General features: G+C 40.6%; 1 protein-coding gene across 1 annotated transcript; it reads left to right on the top strand.

Annotated features, from left to right (window-relative positions):
- Window positions 1-7,022: 7,022 nt before the first annotated feature.
- Window positions 7,023-18,279, top strand: LRIT1 (leucine rich repeat, Ig-like and transmembrane domains 1). The gene is made up of 4 exons (XM_051799835.1): window positions 7,023-7,194; window positions 9,682-10,148; window positions 13,373-13,678; window positions 16,118-18,279. Exons 1-4 carry the CDS (start codon window positions 7,073-7,075, stop codon window positions 17,095-17,097), a joined length of 1,875 nt encoding a protein of 624 aa, XP_051655795.1. The 5' UTR covers window positions 7,023-7,072; the 3' UTR covers window positions 17,098-18,279.
- The last annotated feature ends 398 nt before the right edge of the window (window positions 18,280-18,677 follow it).

Raw genomic sequence — 18,677 nt, 5'->3', positions numbered from 1 at the left:
CCTCATCCTCCCAGGTTTTTTTCTCACTCTTATCTTCGTAAGGATAGGTCATCAAATTTAGGCCAGTGAGATATATCTCTTCAAGGGTTGAACATATGAAGAATGGCCCATAAAGCAAAACAGAAAGACCAAAGCATGGCACTTTTCTTTTTTGCCTCCTGTGGACAGTTGTGGGGGTGAGAGGCTACCTGAGGCATGCTCTGATTTTCTGCTATTACCTCTCCAAACTCCTCCTCTCACATTTCAAAAATAATCATGTTTGAAACCAAAATGTATATAATAAAGCATTTAGTCCAAGAACAATCAGGATAAAAATAAGAATAATTGCACAGGCGATGTAATTATGACCCCACCACATGCATATATGTACATACATTGTATCACTGAAGACAATAGACTGAGAGAAACTTTTTGCTCTGAGAAAAGTAACATCAAGAAAATAAATACACAAGGAAAAAGCTTTCCTTTTCCCTTTCTTTCTACCTTTTCTTCTTTCTTCTGTTTTCTTCTTTTTTTTTTTTTTTCCCCCAATTTTTCTTGGTCCCTGTGTGTAAGACTTGCAGCTTTCCAGAAGTTTCCTAGAACTACCACAGGGGCATATACTTGGGCTGCAAAATCTCAAGGTTGTAGACAGGTAAATCAGAGTAGGAAAGCTGGTGATTGTCAGACTGGAAAGAGGGCAGAGGGTTGCTGTGTAAAACATTGTGCTCCATCTGCATTCAGGAGCCAGATAAACAGTGATGGAAGCTCTTGCATACCTGAGGAAACAAAATAAAACAATCACTGTTTCCTAAGCAGAGGTGACTCTGCAGGGATTAGACTAATACTATTAAGGTCCAAATCAGAAAAGGTTGTTGCAGTCAGCAATATTACTGCATGAACCCCTCTGTCATCCAGCTGAGGATGCTAAGCCCAAAGTTAGCTGATTTTGTTGAACTGAGGGAAGCTTACTGGAAATTAGGGAATGAAGGTACAATAGAGACGAGGGGCCAGGAATATAAACCTAAGAAATTTTTTGTAATTTAAAATACATATTTCAGATATGACTGTGGTATGTCCAACCATGAAAATGGACTATGTGTATGTGGACTGTGGCATGTGACTGAGGCATTTCAGAGAAGAGTAGTACTTTTTGCTGTGAAAATGATGCTGCCAGACAGACATTTATGCTGCTCTAGGTGTATGTTTAGGTAACTGTGGGTGTGTGCATGTGTGTACAGACACATAACTACTTCTCCAGTCTTACTTTGTGTTTGCTTTCCTTCTTCAGAAGACTTGTAAAAATTCCCTGTTAGCTACTATTCTGATCAGAAATCAGTCAATAGCTTATGACTAGCAGAGCATATATATTAATTTTTCTATTCATGATAGTTTAAACTTTACATCTAGATGTTTTATTTATATATATGTACAAGTCAATGATACACTTGATTTGTTTATCTGTTTCTTTCCCTAATCTTTGTGTCATGTCTTCTTTGGCTGTGCTCCATTAGACACACAGGTGTTGGTCTTTGATAAAAACTTTCAGGGTGCCTGTGCCTTACTAGAGCTCCTGGGCACTGTTTGAGTAAAAGTGTGAAATAGTCAGCACTTTGCAAGCTGTACATTCCAGCAGTGAGGATTTGTTGCAATGCTTCTCTTTCCCTCCTTTTCTTCTTCTCTCTGCTAGCAGCTGTAATGTCAAGAGAGCTGGCATAGCAGAAAGCTCACAGACAGATAACTGTGGCATGTATGGGTGATACTTGTTTTGAGCTTTAAAGGCCTTCTTATGTGTGTAACAAAACTAGTCAGAAGCATCAGTATTCTCAAAAAGATTTACTGTGCAACTCAGTTGTGGTTTTCATGTTTGTGTTTGTTTTTTTTTTGACATTACCTTGGAGGATGTTTTTATGGTAGTTAAAATATTTACTGACATGGAATTACGCATATTTAATGTACATTTATTTTTTGTGGGTGGAAGGTTTTTCCAGCTCCTGTCTAGAGGGCAACACGAATTCACTCTCTCATTGGTGCTCAAGACTAAGCCTCAAAGATGGGTTTGCAGAGGGCTTTTAAGAGAGATAATTAGTTTGTCTTCTGATTTCCCTCTGAAAAGGAGTGTACTGGGAGTTTGTCCCAGAGAATTTTGCTCTGGGGTCCTGTATGTCCAATCTCAGTGGAATTTGCCTGTCGCTGTGGGGCCTTTGGAGAAGAGTAGAAGAGCTGTGGTTCTGTAAATCTATGCTAAGGTAAATGTGTGCAGAAAAGAAATACCACTGATAGACTTCTAATGTTCCATGCCAAAACCTGTTTGGGCTTGTTGTATTTTTTCAGCATGTCTAGAGGTCTATTAATGGCTTTGGCCCTATAGGTCTGGGGAGCTGCCTTCATCAGCATTAAGTGCAAGATCCAATTTAGAATGACGTAATGTATCAACGTGCTCTCCACTTGCATCAGTGGGAAGGATTTTCCACTGTACAAGAAGCTTCTTGGAGATGCATTTACCTAATCAAATTGATTTAGTGTCTGGCCCGTGTTGCCTGCTAATAAAACCTTTCAGACAAAAATCATGATAATAAGGTATTTTATACTTTTCATTTATGCTAAAATATGCTGTTTGATTTGCTTTATGCCATATTTTTCTATTTTCATATGGGGAAAAGAAGTAAAAATAAATTCTGTCCAACTGCCAGATTAAAAATGAGTGACTTAGGTGAGCATATTGAGTTTGCCACTCAGGCTTTGCTTTTGAGCTCGTAAGTAGAATCTTCTGATAAAACATTTCTGACTTTAAAAATCTGTATAAGGAAAAATGGAAACTATGCCAAATAATTAATTTAATCTTATTAAACACAAAGCAAATTTTTTTCTCTGAATTATACCCCACCAAGGAAAGATAAGAAAGATTGCCATGTGCTGAACTTTGCTGACAGTAGAGCTTGACCCCATTTGCTTTGTATTTACTTACACCAAAAATATAAATAGAGGATCTGGTTATTCTAGGAGAATGCAAAACAAATTCTTACACTTCAGATGAATGACACTTGCTGACTGCTTCTTTGTATGTTTTTTCCTCCAACTGATATTTTTAGTTTGGTGCAGAGAAGAAACTGTTTACTTCCCTTCCTAGGTAAGTAGCAAGGAGCACAATTTGTATGATTTGGAGTGCAGAATTGTAAGTGGAGAGCCTAACTCCCACTAGTTTCATTATGGAATGGAACTACCTATCATGAAAAAAATTGTTTTTACTCTGCACTGCAAAAGTTGATATTGATTTTACAATCTCGAATATCACCTGCACTTACAAGGAAATTATCTAATGAGTGTTCATTTTACATTAAATAGCATAATGTGTGAGTAACTGTTCAATAGTTGGGAAGAGGTAATACACCTAAGCCTTAGAAATACCATGAAAATCTAGAAAGCTGTTGCACTGCAATCAGTGCTTCAGGAAAAAACAGAATTGTGTGTAAAAGTGAATTCATAGTCCGTTGAACACAGTGGCCAGATTTTGCTTCCAGTTTTCTGTCTTTCATCTACCTGAGCTGCTTTCCTCACCCACTGATGAACCTCTTGTTGAGTTTCCTCAGGTTGAGGGCAGTCCCCCTCTCTTGACCATTCAGATCAAGCCTAACAGGGGTGTATCTGTGGCTTCTTGCCTAACACATCATTTGCACCATGTAGTGGTGATGTATCAATGAAGGATTATAAGATAATATAGTCAGAGGGGAGGAAAAACTCAAACATGTTAGTGCTGATAAAACATAACTGGGTTGTTAGTTGACTGGTCCTTTCCCCTCTCTTTTCCTTCTTTCAGAGACACACTTGTGAATACACTCCAAGATGAGAAACCTGAATGTTACTTCTTTTCTTGTTTTATTAATCTCTCAGCCTACCTCCAGGTCTTTCTCGTTCAGAAGTGAGTCTGTCATGTTAACTAAATAGCAGCTTTCTTGACAAAGTGCAGGGTATTAGCTGCTGCTAAGGCATGCTTTATTGATTGCTGTTGATTTACAAATTAAGTTTACTTCTACTGCTCCTGGCATTTAGTTGTAACTTAAATGTTTCATTAGTGAGGCAAAATCGAGGTTCATGAAAGCAAACCTTACCATACAGTTACTGGCTACTTTCTACAAGTTTATTATTCCAGAGATCCAATGGAGGGAAACCACTTTATCAGATGCATTGGAAAAAAAAAATAGAGGCAAGAGGTTAATTATGTTGAATTGCTTTTTCAATTAGAATTTAACTTCAGATGTTTCAGTCACTGTTGAGAGTATTGAGCTGAGGCAGAGTCTGGGCAGCAAGGCAAGTTGACCAATGAGCACACTAAAAAACCCGATAAGCTTGGTCTCAGCTCGGAGATTATTAAGGGAACTGAAAAATCATTAAATCTAGAAATGGGACCTAATGGAAGTCAATGAGAGAATGACTGGGGATCTTTAATGAGCAGCACTGCATCATGTTCTCATCTCGTCAGAAATAAATAATGAGACACTTGAATTTTGCTTTGAACGACAGTAAAAGTAGAATGTGAAAATAGCAGGGTGAAAAGTAATCCTTTGGGCCATCCTCTCTATAAGTGATTGCTACAAGCCTTAATTAATTATCGGAGTAACTTGTGAAACAAGCTTATGTGAAACTATGGCACCATAAAATGTCTGTTTAATTGTTAGCCCCAAACCACATCTAGATTACCTCGAAAGTCTGGGAGTTCATTACCCAGAATTATTGAAAAATTGCCAGTTTAATTTCATTCTGCTGAAGAACACAGGATGAATTCTGCATGAGAACAGCAATGCTGCAGAAATCCTGGTGAGCAATCTTTGTTAGGAACAACGTTGCTGGAGCATGCTTGTTAAACTTCAGTGGGTTTGTGTGTTACTGCTGCACTTCTGACTGGTAACTTCTGATTATGTTTTTGAAAGGAGAAGCAAAATCAACAGGTTGGCAACAAGGAGGAATGCTGGAAAAGAGAGGTGAAGAGGGGCTGGAGCTACCTCAGCCAGTACATCCTATAAGGATCCTCCTTGCAGAGGTGGATCCTCAGCCTGGACAGGAGAACAGGAGGCAGTAGGGAAGCAGAGGAGATGTGAGAGTAGTAACACCACGTAGCCTTCTGCACTTAGCTTTGCTGGAGAACTGGGCACCCTTAATTGCCTCTGTTGCCAACATGAAAAGAGACCAGCTTCAGCAACTGGCAACTGAAGTTGCCTGTATTAAGCTTATTTTAGAACATCCTTTCCACCTTGCTGGTCTTTTGTCAGGGACCTGACATAGCTGCACAAACCTGGAAGAAGTTTGAGTTTTAAGGAGTAACATCCATAACAGCTCTTCCAAATGTGTCTGTCTCTCATAGCACTTTCGGTTGGAGCCTTTACATGTTGAATGGTCTGTGGTGGAGGGCTTTTTGTCCTTATTTATTTATTTATCTATTTATTTAATGTTTTATTTCAATTTTTTCCCCCATCTTTTCTTCTAACCTCCAAAATACCTTTTGTACCAGATTGTTCATATTTCTTCCTCGGTTTTATGGCAGTTCATTTGATTTCATTCTAACATGCATCTCTGCAGAGGGGCAGCTGTAGATACAACCAGGCTATTAAAATGGTACAGAACTGTAGTTCTCTGCTAGCGAAATCTGAATTGAGATGGATATCTGCAAGAGGTGGACAGAAGAGCTGCAGCAACTTCAAACACTGACAGAAGAGAGTGGGATGGGCACTTTTTCTCTGATCAATATGACTATAATTAAGATCCAAGAAAACCTAATGTTTAGAGAAATCTTTGTTGTTGTAATTTCTTTCCCTTCTTCTTTGACCTTTGGTAAGGAAAAGGAAAGCTGGTGACTGATGCTGAAAGACCAACAAACACGATGCTGGATGGCTTCTGCCTCAATCAGCCACATTTTATCCCACACTCCCATTTCTATGGGGGAAGCAGATGGCCAGATCCAGGATTTTAGTAGAGTTGCTCATGTTTTAGGCTGGAGTGGGGCATCTGAGACTCCCTCCTGTAACACTTGCTGGCACTGAAGCTTTCCTGAGCTCCAGAACTGGAAGAGAAATATCTCTCTAAAGCATCTCTGCAGGAGTAGTGGTTAGTGCTTTATCACTAGCTCTTCAGCTCCATTCAGTCCCTCTTCATTTCTGTTAACTTTTAACTTGTGTTTTCTGTTTTGTGTCTGGCACAGGGGTTGATTTTCTTGCCAAAGCTATAATGCAGTATGTCTGGGAAGCGGGGGGTAGCAATCTGATCAGGCTGAAAGCAATTATCTATCAGTTTCTCCAAAGCATTTGAGCATTTTACTTTCGTAAGAGTATTGTGCATTTGTGGTATAAGTAATTTATATACTTTCACGCTCATTGGAAAATAATAGTCATTATAAACATGAGATGTCTTTTGTTAGTATGAATAGGATTCTACTCCCTTATCAAGTAGCAAAAATTGGTCCCTTATCTGACCTTTACTTTGTCAGCAAGTCAGAGCATGTGCTAGTCCTGATATAAACTGAAATATGTGCATATTTACTAGGTTATTAACTGTTTATCGATATCAGGCATGTTGCCGACAGTTCAATAATTGCTTGATCAAAATAGGAGTTTTTAAAAGAAAATAAGGCCTTTTAATAGCATTGCTATATATATATATATTAGTATTCTTATATAGGAGGCTTACATTCCATTAATACAAATAACTGTCTTAAATCTTCCCAATATCCCCATGAGGAAGTAAATGACTGCTAATTCCTGGTCAGATAACAGTTACCTTACCCCAGAAAGTATGTTTGTTTTTCCTTGCACAAGAGCCACAAATTTCCTGAGGAGGGTGTTTTGAAGGGGCTCCCTGAAGGAAGAAATGCCGTTAGTACTGTTCCAGGAAGCAATAAGCACCTTCATGAAAATAACTCAAGTCCCCATCCTTAATCCCTGCCTATCCTTTTTTATCTGATGGACTCAGCGAGGGCTGGAAGATCACAGTGTGGCTGAAAACAAAAGGGAGTTAACAAGATGTGACCAGTCAATGGATAAAACAATAGGCGAAGCCCTCCACGTTGTGTAGAGCCCAGGTGTCCTTCCATGCTCAGGTAGCCATGTGGATCGTGGTGAGTCTGCTGTGTTGCCTCACGCTCGGGGGGCTGCCAGGGGCGAGTGGCTCGTGCCCATCCCAGTGCAGCTGCGCCTTCCACAGCCTCAGTGAAGGGACCAAAGCCAGGTATGCCGGGACTCTCCTCGGGGGCTGCCGCTCGTTCTCGGGGTGCCGGGGGTTTCGTTTCCTCTCCTTTGTAAGGAGGCTTGGGAGAGAAAATATTGTGTCCAGACTTTGTGTCCATTATTTTTTCCAGTCGCCGTGTGCTCTAGCTATATTTGCAGAGGATTAGCTTCTGAAAACGCAGTAAGCTGATTTCAGAGAAAGCGTTTCGGCATCTCTGTGAGAAGTGACATAATTACTGCTGGTGCAATGGCAAAAAGGGAATGAAATTTAAACATTTTGGCTTTTTTTACCTTTGTGCTGAAAATTCTAGTTTTAAGAAGTCTTATTCTGCTCTGCTGATTTGTTGCTAAAGTGTGATTAGATTTGATTTATGTTGTGGTAACAAAAGCGGCAATTCGATTCACTTAAAAAAATCCTTCAGCTGGAGATTTTAGGCAAAGCAATAGACTGTAGATGAGAATGAACAAAAAAAATAGACAATAGTCATAAAAATAAAAGAAGTTAATTCTCAGACTGGAAGCTTTCAATTAAAAAAGAAGACAAGACCAGAAGGACCTCCATTTTTGAATGCAATGTCATACTATGTACATTTCTCTGGAGGACTGTTTTTTATAACCCTTCTGAAGTGTAATCACAAAGTAATTGTCTGACAATGGAATAGAGGCTACATTTTTGTAAGGTGCAGGTCACAGTAGAGGAGGTTTTTGACAGAGATACATTATTTGCAAAATCCTTTGGAATAAATTTTTTCTAGACAAGAACACAGTATTGACATTAAATATTTTGGATCCTCATGAAATAGATCTACTTTCTTATCTCTTTTTTAGTGCTATAGATTTAGTACCATAAACTTTGCCAGTAAGAAGCATGGTAGAGACACAAGTAGTCTGCAATTGTTAGAAGGGAGAGCAATAGCATGACAGCCAATTATTGCTTCATAAATGTCACAGTTCCCAGGGGAATTTCCTTGCAGTGACTGGAAAAAGCTGTTGTGCATTTTAGTAAGATACATAATAATGCAAATATCCATTAGTCCCTTAAGGAGCATAATGTCACCTTTTTTTCCTGCGTTATGAATCATATTTCTCACTAGCAGAAGGAGATTATCCCATAGATTAGATGTTTAGTGCTCACTGACATAGTTTAAGGACACTATGAGAAGCACCCTGCTTTACTGCCATGGTGTTTCTGTTAGCAAACATTTTATGTCATGACTACACACACAAAAAATGTTTTATTGAAAGAGGTTTTCTGGATTTTTCTTATTTGATAGATTTTTCTCGTCCTCAAAATCTCAATTTTCAGCTGAGAGTGGGCAGGATTTAATGCCACAATGAGAGTAAGGTACTGTGTTTTAATTATAAATTAACAATTTAACTGTAGGCTCAAATAGCATTTAACTCTGGGAGGTTTGCATGAGCAGTTCAGTGTTGTTCTATGTTTTTGTTGATACTAGAGGAATAATTGCTTTCAGCCAAAACCAATCTGGTTTTGGCAGCTTTGCAATATTCTGTTTATAGAGGCAGTGTGATAAGAAAATGTTACTTGACTGATCACATTACATTTCTTGCAGTATCTTGTTTAGCATGTGGAGTGGAACATGACTATTTTACTTGTTATCTTTTGCAGGTGGCTTTGTATTTTGTTAAGAATTTGCCTTCCTCTACCTGCTGATAGGCAAACTAAAATGCAGTTTGGTCTGAGAGACCTTTTTTGTCTCCCTTCATTTCTCATGGCTATCTACAATCCCAAGTCACAATTTTTTTGTATGAAGGCTGCAAAAATGCAGCAGACTTTTCATACTTTGACTGCCAGAGACTAGGAATGGGAAGAATGATTAAAACACATAAATCTGCCTTGCTTTCAGTGTAGCATTTTCCAAAGAGTTAATTTTCTGTGCTTTCACTTTCATAACTATACATGCCTGTGGTGCAGTGACTGCTACCACCTCTACACACCTTCCAGGTTACTTCACAGTAAAGCAGAGCTTGCTCTAGTGCATTTCCAGTGAGCTGTTAGCTGACTTTCTTATCTTCATTTTTCAAATCAAAGGTCCTGTGTCATATTTAACCTATATAACTTCTTATCCTCCGACACGTCAGTAAGGCTTCTTTTTATATGGCTTTTATTGTTCAATTTTTGGATCATTTTGTTTTAACTTGCACTAGAATCCTCTGTTGTGCATCAATGTTGTCACTACTGTCTCTCAGAAGTACTCTAAAAAAACCTGAAAGCAAAAAACAGCAGGAACACTGTATGGGCCAGACTCACATCACCCCAGAAGTAGCACGGTGCTGCAATCTCTGCAGTGAGAAGGTGCATATGAATGTTGATGTCCTTATGGTGATGATGTAGAGATCAGTAAGAAATGACAAGAAGAAATCTTGTGAAAAAACAAAAGCAGACCAAAATCTTGCATTGAGAGAAAGTTTCAAAACCTTTTCAAAATAAAAGAAAGCCACACCTTTGTTTGTCTTTCCCCACCAGGACAGTGCTGTGTAATGACCCAGAGATGACCCTCCCTCCTGTGAACATCCCCGTAGATACAATCAAGCTTCGGATAGAAAAGACAGCCATTCGCAGGGTGCCAGGAGAGGCTTTCCACCTACTTCACAACCTGGAGTACCTCTGGATGCCCTATAACTCCCTGGCCAGCCTCAGCGGGATCACCTTCAAGGGTCTTCATCGTCTACAGGAGCTAAGGCTGGATGGGAACAATTTAATAGCTTTCCCCTGGGAAGCCCTGGCTGGCATGCCACAGCTAAGGCTTCTGGATTTGCACAACAACGAACTTACCTCAGTCCCTCCAGATGCTGCTCGTTACATCAAGAATATCACATACCTGGATCTGTCTAGCAATAAGCTGATGACTCTTCCTCAGGCTCTTATTGCCACCTGGGCAAACCTCCAGGCTGTTCCTTACTTCCCCAATGATAACTCCAAGATCATCCTAGGTAAGAGAAGTGCCTGTCATTTTGCAGGGGGCACGAATGGCAAGAGTTTCTCATCTTATTGCAGCATTTTCACCCACTGTGTTACCGTAGCAAGTACATTGCCATTGTATATATTCAATTTAATACCCCATATCAAGTGCATAAATTCATTTACATGTTAACAAATTCACCTCAGGCTCATCAAACCCAGCGTATTACACCATATATTTGATTATTGGCTTGAATCTTTGTATCTTTGTCAATGCTGGGCTCCTCAGAAGTATGGCTTTGGGGCAATTGTCTATTTTTGTGTCAGCTGACTCTCAGTTGCAGTATCCCCAAGTGAGATTTCAGCACATTTATTAGTTCAGGGGATTACTACTTAGTCTTTCAACATTTGAGTGCTGATTCAAATCCACGGTAGGTTGATGATGTTTCAGAGTTGTTGCCATCTGCTGTTTTCACTTGCCTTGAGCTGATCCAGCTCCACTGAGTGTGTTTGGTCTGGGGGCTGTGTGCATCTGTGTATACTGCCTCTACAGCGTGGATGTGAGTTCAGGCACTTGCTGATAATCTCATCAGAGACATTGCAAGTTTCCTCTTGCTCTGGCAAGTACCTGCTGCTCTTTGTTCCCTGGATAAATTTAGGAGAGTAAAGTTTTTTAAAAAGGATTGCAGTGGAAAGAGATACAAGACTTAAAAAAAAGATACAAAATGCCACCTATAAAACTTTTAGTGTCCTTTACAGATGTTGTTTAAGGTTTCATTAGCATCAGGAGAGGAGCAGGTGTTTCATTGTACTGTTTTGCCAGATGCAGTAACAAGTTCTTTAAACCAAAGTTGGCAGTTTGGGATTGCCCATTTCATTCATGGCAAGACACTGCCTAGATCATACTTTTTTAATTTTTTTAGCATCAAGTTACATGTAAAAATGTTATTCCATTCAATATAGAGTAGTAAAGTGTTTTATTGAGAAGAACAGATCGTGCCTTGATGCTCTGGCCAACCTGAGTGTTTACATATCCAGCTGTGCAAAGGTTGAGTGTGCCAGGATCCTAAAATATTCATGTAGGCAAATGCCTATAATACTAAAATTAATGCAGTAATGTATAGACACTCCAGCTTCTAGGTACTGTCCTACTGATACTCAGAGGGACCAGGTAGATAAAATGCATGTCCCTCACAGGAGCAGAATGGGAGAACACAGCTGCTTGTTTCTGTTTCACTCTGCTCATGACTGCTTCTAATGGAGGCATAAAAAGTCATGAATAATAAAGAGTCAGCCAAATCCATCCTTTGTCTGCAGTGCATCACTGGGACTTCTCTTCAGAGCCCTTGTTTGTAGACTACATCAAGATGTAGCTCCTGTGGTAAGTTGCTGGCTAAAAGTCTGTGCCAAGGGTGCAAGCTGTTCCACATGAGGGTTGCCCACGTGAGCCCATGGAAGTGTGCTGTGCAGGGATGCAAAGAGCTCACTTTGGGGCTTTGGGGGTGCTGCAGCATCAGCTGGAGCTGGTGCACCTGCCAGGTAATCTGGGATACATTGGTATCTAGTGCATGAGGTCAGAAATAAGCTGCAAAGAAGTATGCTAGCAAAAATACCATAAACCAACAGAATCAAGCTGTACTTTCTTTCTTTATTTAGTCCTCTTCATTTTCATGCATTGATTTATAAGAATTGACCTCCTGCCAAGACCCATCACTTTCACATCCTCTTCCGAGCTCAGGGAGGATGATGTGGAATTATCTCAGAAGAAATTTTCCAGCAGCATCTTTAAAACACTTTGTTTGAGACCTTGGGGGCTTTTGATCAGCATTGTGTCTCTGTTGACTGTAGCAAATTCAAACACCCCCTTGATGCTCGTGGAGCCTTGTGGTGCACCGTCTGTGTGTGTGTCAAAATTAGGTTCTGGCTGGAAAGCCTGTGCTTGCATGACTCGTGCTGCAGGGCTCCAGGGCCCAGGGAGGGTGGGCACTGTAGGGTGGGCAGCTGTCATTTCCTCCCACCAGGAATGGAGGAAATGTTAGTACTCTTTACGTTGAGGCAGGTGCCAGCCCCAGGGCATGTCCTTGGGCTGCCTGTGGAAAAGAGGAGGTGGAGCCCCCTTAGAGGAAGCAGAGCTGACTCCTGTGGCAGGCAGGAGGCCTGGGAGCCATGCTCCTGGCTTAGGCTTCAAATGTGTGCCTGGGTTAGATGGTATAAATGTCCCTAGTGCCAATTCTGCTAGCTAAAACCATTAGAGACCACAAACTGACCACAGAACAGCTGGATGGGAATATTTGTAAGTAGGATGACACAGATTTAATAAGAATGCAGCAACTTCTGTTCATGGATATGCATTGCTCTAGTTCCAAATTTGCTTTTTCAGTACTGTCTTCACAGGTCCATTTTTCATAGAGTAATGTCTCATTTTTTTTCAGAATTTGAGTTCAATAGCTGTGAACTGGGATAGCAGAATGAAAACAAAAGGAGAAACATTCTGGGACTCTGAAACAGGAGTATGCTCTTCAATAGACCCCTTTCTGTGTGTATATTCCTAATATAGTTATTGTTTATTTATATTCTTTTATATACCATAGCAGGAATATTCTTCAATTTAATCCTTAAAACAGTTCTTTTGTTTTATCCCATGTAAATTAGTATTTCAGGAAAAACAGGTCATTTTAGCTGATTACTAAAATAATGAAGATAACTTAGAATAACTGGGCTGGAAGAGAACTATTACAGTCAAGTAGGATCACCTACACCTATTGTAGGCATGAAAGTAGGCATGACAATATGGATAATATTTTAATAGTGTCCAGTGAGAAGAATTTCTTGACCTATCTAAGGAAGAGACTTCATAGTCTCCTCATACCAAAAAAATTCACATCCCTTCTCCCATGCTTACTCGTTTTTTTCATCCTGGAACCAACTGTGTTTCTAATAACTTCTTGTTTTGCTTCTTTAGGTGCATAAATTGCAATGTTTTCATAATATGAATAATTCCGATCCAGATTTTGAGACACTTTAGCAAGCCATGTTTATTCCATTCTACTAACAGGCAACCATGGGATCCATCAGGCTCGGGGGGCTGTCAGGACATCACTCCCCCACACCCCACATACCCCTGCATAAGCACAGGCAGTTCTTGCAGAGCAGTTTGGGAGCTTATCACAGTTTGTCTTGCTGAAAAACAGAAATAAAAGTGGCAGAAACAACAGATGCTGTTGGAGTGACTTAGTGCTCTGATTTCTTTTGACAGGCTTGCAAGACAATCCTTGGGTATGTGACTGCAGTCTGTATGAAATGGTCCATTTCCTGAATTTCCAGTCTCCTAACATAGCGTTCATTGAGCCCAGGCTGAAATGTTTCACGCCCAGGAGCCTTGCAGGAGTGTTCTTCAGCCAGGTGGAGCTCAGGAAGTGTCAAAGCCCCGTTGTACACACGTCTGTAGCCAAAGTGAAGACCATCCTGGGCAGCACTGTGCTGCTGCGATGTGGGACAACAGGGGTGCCCATCCCTGAGCTCAGCTGGAGGAGAGCTGACGGTGCTCAACTGAACGGCACAGGTGGGCTTGGTTTAGCCTTTTCTCACACAGGGAATGAGTGATAGAGACCTGTACCTTTATTTTCTACAGACTGTTCAGCAAATGGAAGCTTCTATGACAACAGAACCTTCCTAGGTTCAAGTGGTGCAAGATTAAGATTCACTGTAATTCACAATAGTACTGTGTGTAATCCACTACTACAATGTGATTTTCCATTGATTATAAAATTACTTACATGTTGATGAAAATATGATCAGATAAATATATACTATAACGTGTAAAAATTTGGTTTTGTTTTGTTTCATAGCAATTGTGGTGGTGAGACAAGGAGTTTTCTGCAAATCTGTTGGAGATGAAGAAATGAAATGTGTCCAACTGTAGCAAGAGGCTGTTCTCAGTTACTGAGTTATTCAGTCACTGACAAGGCTTCCTACTGAATTATTCTGTGCATCTTTGAGATAATGAATAGCTACTGTTAATCAGTTAGCAAACATGTCTGTTAGCAAAGATGTCTGATGTGGACTCAACTGGGATTTAGATCTGCTGTAGAGAGAAAGAAAAGGCTGCAAATATATTAAAAAAACAAAAAAGCCACTAAACTGCTGAAGGATCTAATTCTGCAGTGGCAATGTCTGCAAGAAATCATTAATTTCTGATAGGTTGACAAGGTGTCTTGGGAAAAAGCTTTGTGGGAGAAACACTGACCACCTGGTCTGAGTACCTGTTCTGTGCCCACCCCTCTTGTGGGGCAAGTCTTCAAACAGCCACTGGTTTTGTCACTGATCATGTTTTCATTTGCATTCACAAGAATGTTTGGAGCTAAAATTCCAATGTTCGTTCTTTAATGTGTGGGGAATTTAGGGAAGATACTTTTGCTGTATTGAATACAATTGTCCTTAGCTTTTCGTCCTAGGACCTGAACCTTCATCCCTGCAACCTTCCCTGAATAATACTGTATTCCAGGCCTGGCCCTGACTTCCACAGTAGATCTAAACTCAGCAGATAAATTGCTAAGTATGGGGTCTGATCTTCCAAGAGTTACAGGGCTCCTTGGTGCACAGAACAGGGAAGAGAGCATTTTTATTTCACAGCAGTAGAACTACTTGTAATAAATATAATTTTTTGAGGTCTGCACAAGTCATTGCTCTGTTGTGCATGGTGTGCAGGATATAGCAGACCTGCTCCTCATAATGATAATGTCTACCCATCCTGCTGTGAACATCCCTCCTACACTTGAAAGAGAACACCAAAAAAAAACAAAAACAACAACAAACAGAATGGTTTCCTGAAAGCCTATGTTGAGTTTACTTTGAGCTACAACTGAGAACGATGTATTTTGTGCCCCATTAAATCAGACCTTAGCACCTTTCAATAAACAGTTGGCTGAAAAGATACATTATTTCTCAACAACGGCAGCTTCAGTGCCAATGCTGTAACATGACTGTTTGAAATGTTAGTGTTCTGAACAGAAAGGAGAGAGAAACAGCCCACAGTCTGTATGTACAGGGAAGTGCCGTAGGTAGGCTGTCTGCATGTTTTCTGATCTGCCCATTTAGTAAATAATTAAACTGAAAAAGTAACTTTTGCTACCTTGTACTCCACTGCCAATGGAAGGGGCGCTGGATCCAGCCAAAGCTGGATCCTGACCCCATGAGGGTTTGGGAGAAGTTTGCATTCTGTCTTACTTTTGCCTTTCAGACGTCTCCCTGGTTCACCTTGCAGTGGGAAAGGGCAGAGGTAGCATGTGCTCATCCTAAGGAGGCTGTTTAAATAATGAAGAAGGTTCTTTACCCTTCTACAGAATCCTAACTTTTTTATTTTCCTGCACAAATAGAAAAAGGCAACAAAAGCTTGTTTTAGCCTCCAGGTAAAGCAAGCCAGAAAATCAACACTCAGTTGTGTACATGTAATTCAGTGGTAAGTGATCAGGCCTGTATAAAAGCCTGCAATAATTTAGCAGTAAAAGGGTTATTATTTTTCAATTATTTTTTCATACACTCTGGACTAGTCCATATGCAGTTATTAGAATAAAATCTCTGCTGTTTGTATTTTCTGTGCCTCAGAGGACTGCATCTAGTGTTTAAATAGATCATGTCACTGCCTACTCCTTCCACTCTTTTAAGTATTGTACCTACATAAGAATTTGTAAACTTTTTTTTTTTAAGTGGAAGAACCTTTTCTGTTATGTTTTCAAATTGTACATCAGTTTGGAGGAAATACCATCAAATGTTACACATATATTCATTTTGAAGCAGCTTCAATCCCAACATAACCTAATTTTAGTGTTACTGTCCTGTTCTTAGGTTTACTTTGATTTTGTAACATTCTTGGTGGCAAACAGAAATGATGATTCTACTGTATTGAGCAGATATTTGGTTGATGGAATTTCAATATTTTACAAGCATGTTATTAATTCTATTTATTATTGACTATTTATTTAATATTTTTCCTACCTTGCAGTTCACCAAGAGATTTCCAGTGATGGGATGAGCTGGTCTATTCTGGGCCTGCCTGTAGTCTCTTACCTTGACTCTGGAGAGTACATCTGTAAAGCGAAGAATTTTCTGGGAGCAACAGAGGCGTTCATCTCTCTCATCATCACAGACTCCGAAAGCACAGATGACCCTAACTCTAACAAAGGCACATGGAATGGGAAGGCGAGTGGGATGGAAGCAGCTGCCTACAATGACAAACTAGTAGCAAGGTATGTTATCACCACCTCCACTGTGCCTACCCTGGGGGCTGGAGTGGGCACCGGAGAGGGCCTCCTCTCGGATGTGGAACAAGACGGCAACCCCAGAAACCTGCTGGTGAGCCCACCCACTGGTCAGCAGGAGCCAGAACGAATGGTGAGGAGTGTCAGGGTAATAGGAGACACCGACCAGAGCATCACCCTGGCCTGGAAAGCACCTCTGGCAAAGAACACGACGGTGTTCAGTGTCCTCTATGCCATCTTTGGAGAGAGGGACATGCGACGGATCAACGTGGAGCCGGGGAAGACCAAGGTCACCGTCTATGGGCTGCTGCCAAAGACCAAATACATCGTGTGTGTCTGTGTGAAAGGACTGATCCCCAGGAAGGAGCAATGCATCATATTTTCCACGGATGAAGTTGCCAGTGCAGGAGGGACCCAGAAGCTCATCAACGTGGTTGTCATCAGCGTGGCCTGTGTCATCGCCGTTCCCCTGACGCTGGTGGTCTGCTGCGGAGCGCTGAAGAGGCGCTGCAAGAAGTGCTTCGTGCGAAAACCCAAGGAAATTCAGGAATCCTATGTCACCTTTGAAAGCCTGTCTCCTGGGGCCAAGGCAAAAGGCGTGGAAGGGGAATACTTGACTAGACATACCCCTGATGAGTCAAACAGGCTGCTGTCTGCCCGCTCCAGCGTGGACTCGGAAGCGATACCAAAGATAGAGGGACAACCTAATGAATACTTTTGCTGATAGTAGCTAGGATGATTGTCAGCTTGCCAGGTGGAAAGCATGTGGCTGTATATATGACTCTGTGCTCCAGCACTGCAGGCCAGCCTGTCAATACTTCTGTCTACAACATGTTCTGGAAGAGGATGCAAGAGGGTAGATGGTGCCCAAGCTTTACAGAAACATGTTGCTTACACCACTTGGGGTTTGGTGTTTTGTACCCAGTCAAAAGCTTCTGTGATAATGGCCTCGTTCTTCTGGACTATTTTTTTTTTCCCCTGTAAAATGAAGCATGCACACTAAGTGTGAGGACATTAGCAACATTTCTGAGTGTGTTCTGCTTGGTGTTGTTTAGTACCTGCTCTGCAACATACTAGGTATTTTATTCCCAGCTCTTTTGATATTCTTTTGGTTGACAAACGGGGGAGTGTTTAGTAATTCTACTATAAATATCTATGAAAGTGAAGATTGAGAGTCTCACTTTGGATGTTCCCTGTGTTTGCATGAAATGCAGTTTGATGCTTAGTAGATCACAGCAACCTTTTCTAATATGTCCAACATAATAACAACTCTACTCTGAATTCATAGACATGTGCAAAGGAGATAGAAATCAAGAGACAAAACCCAATCCACTCCCAAGAATCATAATAACATTTTCTGATTGCATTTTTGCCCTAAACACTATTCTTAAGATATTATTGAACAGCAGTACAGCACAGATCCTTCAGTATTGGTCCTAGCTGGCATTTTTTACCTTACTGTAATTAGTAGAATATGTTTTATATCAGCTGTGCTAGTTAAAAGAATCATGTAATAGCCTACTTTGTACATCGTGTGTGGTGTTGTAATGCTTTGTAATCATGCTGGAAAACCTACACTGGACAGTTTTGCAAAAATCTCCCAAACCAGCTCTGTCATTGCTGCCTGTGCTCCTGGCAAAACTGATAGTGAAGACCCACATGGTCAGCCAGGCACTTGTGACTTGGTCGTGCAAATAACTTGCTCCATGCAGAGCAGGAGACTGTGATGCTGTGATGGATCACTGGCCATGCACACATCAGCCATAACTGACTATGAACTCAATGGTGGCAGAGGCTCAGGGCAGACTTGTGGGTTTCAAACATTTTACAAGTTCAAGAACCCTGAAAAAAACCTGTCTAATATTAATCTAAATGTACTTTCATAGTCAGGGTGAGCTGATCAGTCATTGAAATGTATATAACACTTTTTTCTCTCTGTAATAAATATTATTCATGAAGAAAATGATATATGTTCTGCCAAATGTTGAGTGGGAGAGATCTAGCCAAGCTGAAGTGGTAACTTCAACTTAAAGTTGAACTTAAAGTGGTAAAGCTTTCTGAATTGTTTTGAAATGTGTGTTGGTAAATTTATTGAAAGGACCTCCATTCACATGCTGGACCTGTATGTACAGTGGGAATTAACAAAATTCATGGGTTGGAATGGAACCCTGTATGAATTTTGCAAGTCCTTCTACAGTTATGGCAGATTTCTTGGCCTGATGGAAAAATCAAGTCATTTGATCTCAACATAAATACTTTCAACAGGGATACATTACAGTAGTTTCTGATGAGAGTCCCTGTATT

The sequence above is a fragment of the Manacus candei genome, unplaced genomic scaffold, assembly GCF_025592945.1.
Source record: "Manacus candei isolate 608988 ecotype Guabito, Panama unplaced genomic scaffold, ASM2559294v1 h1tg000050l, whole genome shotgun sequence".
Taxonomy (NCBI): domain Eukaryota; kingdom Metazoa; phylum Chordata; class Aves; order Passeriformes; family Pipridae; genus Manacus; species Manacus candei.
This window is presented reverse-complemented; position numbering and strand designations above follow the sequence as displayed.

Bases quoted from the DNA above. Each gene is read 5' to 3' on its own strand.
- LRIT1 (XM_051799835.1), top strand. From the start codon at position 7,073: ATGTGGATCGTGGTGAGTCTGCTGTGTTGCCTCACGCTCGGGGGGCTG. The intron at 7,195-9,681 runs GTATGCCGGGAC...TTTCCCCACCAG, and splicing joins AGTGAAGGGACCAAAGCCAG to GACAGTGCTGTGTAATGACC. The intron at 13,679-16,117 runs GTGGGCTTGGTT...CCTACCTTGCAG, and splicing joins TGCTCAACTGAACGGCACAG to TTCACCAAGAGATTTCCAGT.